At 42.5% G+C, this 9,059-nt stretch overlaps 2 protein-coding genes across 2 annotated transcripts in view; both read right to left on the bottom strand.

The window, feature by feature from the left end:
• The window catches only part of LOC147636293 (uncharacterized), a 28,905-nt gene extending 24,453 nt beyond the window's left edge, over positions 1-4,452 (bottom strand). The window contains exon 1 of the mRNA XM_086802101.1: positions 4,255-4,452. Coding sequence (XP_086658227.1) covers positions 4,255-4,452 — 198 coding nt within the window. The remainder of the gene's footprint in view (positions 1-4,254) is intronic.
• Positions 4,453-6,747: 2,295 nt separating this feature from the next.
• On the bottom strand, positions 6,748-8,790 carry LOC147636292 (artemisinic aldehyde Delta(11(13)) reductase-like). The gene is made up of 5 exons (XM_086801737.1): positions 8,487-8,790; positions 8,254-8,394; positions 8,027-8,157; positions 7,714-7,896; positions 6,748-7,618 (listed from the first exon to the last, which is right to left on the bottom strand). Exons 1-5 carry the CDS (start codon positions 8,579-8,581, stop codon positions 6,888-6,890), a joined length of 1,281 nt encoding a protein of 426 aa, XP_086657863.1. The 5' UTR covers positions 8,582-8,790; the 3' UTR covers positions 6,748-6,887.
• Between the last annotated feature and the right edge of the window lie 269 nt (positions 8,791-9,059).

Raw genomic sequence — 9,059 nt, 5'->3', positions numbered from 1 at the left:
ATCTCTCTCTCTCTCTCTCTCTCTCTCTCTCTCTCTCTCTCTCTCTCACACACACACACACACACACACACACACAATGATATCTGAGAGACAAAAAGAACCATCATTATCATTCGAGTACTTAGAGCCCAAAGTTACAAAAAGAAAATACTGTCATAAGCATTACAAAAGGATCATAACATCAACTTCTAATTGGTGAACCAAATGAATAATTACATTCCATGTGTTTACAATCTATAACTCATTTTGGTAAGTAAAGGACCATCATTATCATTAGAGTACTTAGAGCCCAAACTTACAAAAAGATAATAGTGTCATAAGCGTTACAAAAGGATCATAAGATCAACTCCTAATTGGTGAACCAATTGAGTAATTACATTCCACGTGTTTGCAATCTACGACTCATTTGGGTAAGTAAAGCCCCAAACCTATTCAATGTTACTTTAAGGCTTGATACTTCCATTCCAAGCCTATCAACATGGGCACTTAACTTGTCTTGTTGCTCTTTTATAGCATCAATTGTCTTTCGACAACCAATATCACATAGGTGTGCTCCGAAAGCACCACATGTATCCATTATGTGGAGGTAGGTAGCTTCGACAATATCCTTGATCTCGTGATTACTACTTATAATGGTAGAAACTGATTCTCAAGTTGAACTGCTCTCCCCACTTCCATGATTTCTTATGCACTGACCAAGACCAGCAATCAAGCTCTCCACATTTAACACATGGGAGTTTGTGTCATTGACCAAATGGAGTATATTCTCTGATGTTACATTTATTGTCTTCTTTCCATTTCGAGTCTTCTTACCATGGTTATGTCGCACCCACTTAGTAGAGGTTTTTAGTTTCCTCTGGCATTGCTTAAAAGCATGCATTATTCGTTGAGTCTTCTCATTATCTTCTCTTACCTCAGATTGTTGAGGTCTTGAATACTCTGCACAATGGCTTCTATCCTGAACGTCCATGGAACACCTCACAATTTTCCCCTCGTTATCCATACTGTACATCATTAAGAAATATATGAATGAAATATTTTTTAAATTTTATTTAATCTAGAAGAAATTATGGATTATGAAAATAATCGAAACGGTGAATCACAAACTAAATCACACGTACGTAGAATAGATTAAGACCCAACTACGCTCAAGTGAATGAATGGTAAAAAAATATCCACATGATGTATATGTATATGTATATGTATATGTATATGTATATGCATATGCATATACATACATATATGGTTGTATATGTATTTGTATATGTATATGCATATACATACATATGTATATGTATATGTATTTGTATATATATCTATATATGTCTCAAGGCGGTTCACCTAATTTTAGCTTTTAGGAAACTCATTTAAAAATATGGATGAGAGTGCGGGCCCAAGGGATTCACCTAGGAATATGTAAAATATCATGTGAGGTTGAAATCTTTAGGTAGTCCTATATATATATATATATATATATATATATATATATATATATATATATATATATATATCTTTTATTTAAAACAAAACAATCCAAATATTTATCAAACATTAATCAAAAGTCATCAGTCTGACTTTTAGGAAGGTTTTGAATTGATGTTTATATTACGTTGAATCATTAATTATAAAACAATTCATTACAACATGCATGTTCCCCATGTAGAGGACACATTGTTTGAACAACATGCATGTTCCCCATGTAGAGCACACATACTGTGCCAGCTTTCATAAAGAAATCTGTTCTTGAAGGCGTGCATGTCAATAATTCGAGCATAAGAGGTATGAGGGGCAATGCAATGCAGAAGGGATTTGGTCCCATGGGGTTCTCAGGTATCACAACAAAAACCAAGACAGTGATCGATCGTTTCCTTCTGCCATGGCGAAGGGGCTGCTTGCCACACCGTTGACATCAAGTCGTTCATGTGAATAGCCTCCTCTCCCATCCATGAATGCATCGAGTTCAAGGTATAGATAAATATATATAATACATTTTGTTTGAAATCTTTAGGTAGTCCTCTATATATATATATATATATATATATATATATATTCTATATAAATAAATCTTTTATTTAAAACAAAACAATCCAAATCTTTATCAAACATTAATCAAAAGTCATCAGTCTTTGACTTTTTAGGAAGGTTTTGAATTGATGTTTATATTAGGTTGAATCATTAATTATAAAACAATTCATTACAACACTCATGTATACAATTGCATCGAGTTCAAGGTAGCAGCGCAGTACCAGTTCTGGTTTGCACTTGGAGGAGGCAAAGGCAGTCGAGGAGCTCGAGGAGGCGAAGGCACGACCACATGGAGCTCAAAGCTAGCAAACTGAGGTGCCTGGCATACATAGAATAACCAAAATTTTTAAAAATTTGAAGGCTAGCCAAAATGCAACCACTTTTTCTCAATCATTTTTTAATTAAAAAACCCAAATTATTCTACACTTTCTCTCTCTCTCTCTCTCTATATATATATATATGTGTGTGTGTGTGTGTGTGTGTGTGTGTGTGTGTGTGTGTGTGTGTATAACAAAACACGTGGAGGGAGGGCCAGTCTCCCTTAATCTTCTAAATAAAAATTTATGCTTAAGAAAATATATAATTTTAATATTTAAATATCCATTTTCAAGTTTTACATTCTTACTCTACAAAGAGGAAAAATATTTAATAGACTATTCACTTCAAAAATGTAATCTAGAATATTAAAAATATTTAATAGATTATTCACTTATAAATGAAAAATTATGCTTAAAAAATATATATAATTTTAATATTTAAATATCCATTTTTAAGTTTTACATTCTTACTCTACAAAGAGGAAAAGTTCAGTAAAGTTCCACAACAAAAATGTCAAATCTGGCTGGCTTATATATTAGTAACATTCTATCGTACAATAAGTTTCTTCAAATTGATGACATATCTCCAAATTACTCGATTAAATTTTTACTGAAAACATACAATTCTTTCGAATAAAACGTATAATTCAAATCTCTCTCTCTCTCTCTCTCTCTCTCTCTCTATATATATATATATATATATATATAAGTTTATAAATGTCCACCACCATGCGTTGACGTAGAGGCAGCAGAGAGAGAGAGAGAGAGAGTAAAATGATTTTGGATTTTTAAAATAAAAAGTGATTTATTTTGTTGTATATATATATAATATATATATACATACGGCTCCTTCTTCCATCTCATCAAGGGCATTTAGAAACATCCTCCCCCCTCTCTCTCTCTCTCTCTCTCTCTCTCCCTCTCTCTCTCTCTCTCTCTACCGCCTCTACGTCAACGCGTGGAGAAACATGCGATGCATGCATCATCTCCCCCCCTCTCTCTCTCTCTCTCTCTCTCTCTCTCTCTCTCTCTCTCTCTACACTGCCTCTACGTCAATATATTATATATATATATAACAAAATAAATCACTTTTTATTTTACTCTCTCTCTCTCTACCGCGTCTACGTCAACGCGTGGGGAAACATGCGATGCATGATCATCTCCCTCCCCTCTCTCTCTCTCTCTCTCTCTCTCTCTCTCTCTCTCTCTCTCTCTCTCTACCGCCTCTACGTCAATGCGTGGAGAAACATGCCATGCATGCATCGTCTCCCTGCCTCCCTCCCGGGCCTCTCCCTCCCTCTCTCTCTCTTTCGCCTTTACGTAGAGGCTTGGAGTCGGCTTCTTGCAAGTAAACGCAGAGAGCTTCTCAGCGTTTCTGGGCAAAGCTCTCAGCATTTCTGGGCGCGGTGGTGGAATCTACGTCGAGGCTTGGAGTCAGCTTGCAGCTTCTCAGTGTTTTTGGGCGCGGTGGTGGAATCTACGTCGAGGTTTGGAGTCGGCTTGCAGGGAGCTTCTCACTGTTTCTGGGCGCAATGGTGGACATGCATGCATCATCTCCCTCCCTCCCTCCCTCCCTCCCTCCCTCCCTCCCTCCCTCTCTCTCTCTCTCTCTCTCTCTCTCTCTCTCTCTCTCTCTCTCTCTCTCTCTCTCTCTCTCTCTCTCTCTCTCTCTACCGCCTCTACGTCCAGGCTTGGAGTCGGCTTGCAAGTAAACGCAGAGAGCTTCCCAGTGTTTCTGGTTTTGTGTTTTGTCTTTGAGGACTTGGTCTTTGAGTGAGTCCAGAAAGCTAGCTCTCAGCCTTTTCACCCTGCCGCCTCCCCTCTTCCAGCTTTTTCTCTTCTCTCCTCCATAGCAGCGCCCCTCCCTGCCTCCCTACCTGCCCTTTGCGCCTCCCCACTCTCATGTAAGCACCTTCACAATCACCGACATCTGGTTGCCACCACCTTCACAATCTGTTTGCATGCAACACAGAGGAGCTGTTGTTGCATGCAAACAGAAGAGTTGTTGTTGTTGTTGGAAGAGGGCATGGGGGCTGTGGGCGGGGGCTCCGTCTTCCATCTCATCAAGGGCATGAAGAACTCGCCCAGCGGCTTTCTGCAGATGCGCCATGGGGCGAGGGCTATGGACGCGTGCTGCAACCCGACAGTATGGCCATTGTCACAGGTTCGTTTCATTGAATCACTGCTTCATGTTTTACATGCTTATTATATGGCGCGCGCAGGTGCATCCAACGGGATCGAAATGGAGACACTACGGGTACTGGCACTGCGAGGCACCCGGGTGGTGCAGGCTGTGAGGAATGTCAGAGGGGGAGGACAGGTGAAGCACGTGATTAACTCTGTGATTAGTAATGGCTCCTTTTACCGATGCTAAGTACTCACAATTAACGATCATGCACAAACAACAAACTGTGCAGGTAGAGCTAGAGGCGACCTGGAGAGGTGATGACGACTCGAATGCCAGGCGAGGTGAAGTGCCGCACGCTACCCTCAGGTGATGACGATGACGACTGGAACAGCAGGCGACCCAGAGGTGATGAAACGACTGGAAGTGATTGGAGGAGTGGGTATTTTCAAATTTTCAAATGCAAGCGTAAACGTCACGCTTGCAAGGAGGAGGGAGTATTTTGAAATAGGCCCCCCTCCTTTGCCCACGTGGAGGGAGGGCAAGTCTCCCTTAATCCTGTATAGATTAGAAACACTATAATATGAGTTGTTTTATGTAAGAGAGATTTGTTTGTGTGTGTGTGTGTGTGTGTGTGTGTGTGTGAGAGAGAGAGAGAGAGAGAGAGAGAGAGAGAGAGAGAGATTTGTTTGTGTGTGTGTGTGTAAAAGAGAGAGAGAGACTTGCCTGTATACAGACATAGTTTCTCTCTCACTCTTAGTTTCTCTTCACATAGAAAATGCAACGAGAGGCTGTGTTGGTTAGTTTTCTATGTGTCTTTGTCTATGTAGGTTGTGGAGAAGAGATAGAGGGAGATAAAAGAGATAAAGAGGAAGGAAGAGCTACATATTTTTGCTACTATGCAAAGCATGGTGCCTTGATATACAAGTATGCCAATTTTGATGCTCTCTTCAAAGTCCTCCATGACTGCCAAAATGGTCTGCAAATTTAAGGCTTCCTCTATGGTATCCAAACCTCTCCCGTCCTATGACAAGTGGAGCCTTGATTACTTTACATTAATTATAGTTTATGGCTAACAAAACACTTCAAAAGCATGGAACTATTTTGAATTGATGCATTTAATTGGGCCTCTCTATGAATGCAATGACCACTTGCATCTTGAAACTTTTTTGGTTGTGTATATTAGAAACACTATAATATGTGTAGTTTTATGGAAGAGAGATTTGTTTGTTTGTGTGTGTGTGTGTGTGTGAGAGAGAGAGAGAGAGAGAGAGAGAGAGAGAGAGATTTGTTTGTGTGTGTGTAAAAGAGAGAGAGAGAGACTTGCCTATATATAGACATAGTTTCTCTCTCACTCTTAGTTTCTCTTTACATAGAAAATGCAAAGAGAGACTGTGTTGGTTAGTTTTCTATGTGTCTTTGTCTATGTAGGTGGAGAAGAGATAAAGGGAGGTAAAAGAGAGAAAGAGGAAGGAAGAGCTATATATTTTTGCTACTATGCAAAGCATGGTGCCTTGATATACAAGTATGCCGATTTTGATGCTTTCTTCAAAGTCCTCCATGACTGCCAAAATGGTCTTCGAATTTAAGGCTTCCTGTATGGTATCCAAACCTCTCCCGTCCTATGACAAGTGGAGCCTTGATTACTTTACATTAATTATAGTTTATGGCTAACAAATCACTGCAAAGGCATGGAACTATTTTGAATTGATGCATTTAATTGGGCCTCTCTATGAATGGAATGACCACTTGCATCTTGAAACTTTTTTAGTTGCAGCATACGAGCAAATGGCAAGGTGAAAGTAGTTATAATGTGCATGCATGTATGTATGTGCGTATGATGCAGGGTGTATGTATTATGTCAAGCTGCACATGCTCATTTGCAAGCATCGTTCATTTAATATGCATGTTCGCCAAGGCATTGCCCAAGAACCCTTGACAAACAATTGCATTAGAAATTTATTTTTCCGTGTCACTTGCTCCTCTATCGCCCACATGCCTAAGATACAAGTGAAGTTGACCATGTCTTAAGAAAGGCCCTCAAATTTGTATAACCATGGTACAATAGGCTACCAAGTGCTCAATAAGCTACAAATCAAAGCCTGTCTCCATGGTATGCATTTCTCCCTGTCCGGAGGACGGGTGGGAGACTAGTATGTTACAATCAGGTGCCAAATCATAATTGCATAATCTACATCTCCTTATTAAAATTCTTGCCTTTTTCAATACCCTATCCGGGCCCATCGTTTGAAAGCAAGATGTGTAGAGAGTCTAGACTAGTACAGAAAGAAACATAATATTAAAAGGCGTATACATACTCTGGCATTATTTAAGCGGCACGAGATTATTTTTTGAACAGAGTGCTGATGTGATGGGACGTCGGGAAAACCTTGTGCGGGAGCCAACATATGAAAGCTCTCTCAAAACCTCGGCGACCCCGCCACCACTGGGGTGCGCGGTGACGAGAGATCCCCGAGCAGTCTGCCGCACTTTGGGGAGGCCGGATTGATCTCCAGCTTCCTGCTGCGCCGGGTAAAAGTCTTCCTGGACCAGCCGTCCGCCACCTCCTTGGAGCTGAGATTGGCGTAGTCCAAGTAACCCTTCACCTGGTCGTGGGTGTAGAAGGTGGAGCGGTCGTAAGGGTTGAGCTTGCCTTCAATGGCGAAACGGAGGGGGAGGTCCGGGTTAGAGATAAACAGGCGGCCATAGGAGATTAGATCTGCCGCCCCGCTGCGGATGGCGTCCATGCCGGACTCACGTGTATAACCCCCGCTGGACATGACGGTTCCTCCGTAGGCCTCGCTAAACACGAGGCAGCTGTCTGCAGTGTCCTTCACCCCCTTGTTGGTGAAGCGCGGCTCCGTGAGGTGGAGGTAGGCCAGCTTCATCTTGTTGAGCTCCGAGATGAGATAAAGGCCAAGGCCTTCCGGATCGGAGTCTGTGGCGCCCAGATGGTCGATAATTGGCGAGATTCGGATGGCGGTGCGCTCGCCGCCCATCTCCCCCGCCACAGCCACCAGCACCTCCAGTCCGAACCTGCAGCGGTTCTCGACAGACCCTCCATACTCGTCGGTCCGGTCGTTGATCCCGTCCTTGAAGAATTGGTCCACCAGGTAGCCGTGGCCGGCGTGGATCTCCACCCCGTCAAACCCTGCATTTAAATGTTGGAACCCATTAGCCTTAAAATTCATCATTAGAGCCACTAATTGCGGAAATTAAACGCTAATAGAGATTATGTTCCTCTACCTGCCCTGCGAGCGTTCCTAGCCGCCTGCCGGAACTGCTCAACAATCGAGTGTATCTCGTGAATTTGTAGGGCGCGGGGCTGTGAGTACTCCGCCATCACCCCATCCGGCAGCCGTATGGAGCACTCCTTGGGCACTCTCCTCCCAGTGGACGACACTGGAGGGCATCCTTTGGGCTGGTAATCTACAAATAAACACCATCAATCTGAGCTTAGATAGAACGATCAACACATACAAATTTTAGCTCGTGAAATCAAAACTCTCAGATCTTAAACCACTTCAAAATGAATCTACAAGCCACGCCCAGCACATACGTGTATGAGAAGCACGGCCCACATGCCACAGCTGGCAGAAGATGATGCCGCCCTTGTCATGCACTGCTTTCACCACCTTCCTCCATGCCTCCACTTGCTCCTCGGCCCAGATGCCAGGAGAATGTGGGAACCTGAAGAACAAATAAGATCTCACCATTCATGTACTTAGAAATCTAAATAGCATGGATTTAAAGGTAGAAAACGAGAGGCTTGAATGCGCTGCTCACCCTATTCCTTCTTGGGCAACAGCCACAGCCTCCGTGATTAATAAGCCCCCTTGAGTGGATCTCTGGCCGTAGTACTCAATATGGGCACGTTGAGGGACATAGTTGAGTGCTCGGCAGCGAGTCACCGGTGCTAACACAACCCTATTAAGCACACAAAAGGAAAATATAATCAGGAGAGAGGCCCATCACATGAAGCAATCAAAGCAAAAGCCACTGAATGGTGTCAGAATCACCTGTGAGAAAGCTGAAATTCGCCGAGTCTCAAGGGTGCTAGGAGGTTGCTGGAGATGTCATCTTCGCGGCTGTAGGCTATGGCTGCTCTACGCATGCTCTGTTGCTTTTTTGGGGGGGGACGATGAGATGAGTGAAGGAGAAGGGTGAACTGCGGGCTTGATGATCTCTAAACAAGCTGTATTACAACTAGACAAAGTGGATTAGAACTAAACAAGGTGTATTACAACTAGACAAGGTGGATTAGAACTAAAAACCAATCCTAATGCTGTGAGCTGGCTGCTTGAGAGGAGAAAATATTGAGACGGGAAATGGCAAGGGGACAAAGGCATGTATATATATGCAGTGAAAACTGGCCACCACCTTGTTTAATGTTAGGAAGTTTCCAGGCGCTGGCCCAGAAGTTTCAAAACAGTAAAAGAGTGTTCAAACTTCAAACTCCGGAGTCCGGACCTACTACTAGCCTGTCTTTGAATTCATCGTTTCAAGTTGAACCAACGCAGTGGTCCACGCACCACAGCACATGATGTCACATTCAGTGTGCTAAAAAAACCTGAGTACAGTGTAATTAGTGT

Source organism: Cibotium barometz, chromosome 8, assembly GCF_041138505.1.
Source record: "Cibotium barometz isolate CiBa-2024 chromosome 8, ASM4113850v1, whole genome shotgun sequence".
NCBI classification, from domain to species: Eukaryota; Viridiplantae; Streptophyta; class Polypodiopsida; order Cyatheales; family Cibotiaceae; genus Cibotium; species Cibotium barometz.
The sequence above is the reverse complement of the archived record's forward strand: the minus strand, read 5'-3'. Positions and strand labels throughout refer to the sequence as shown.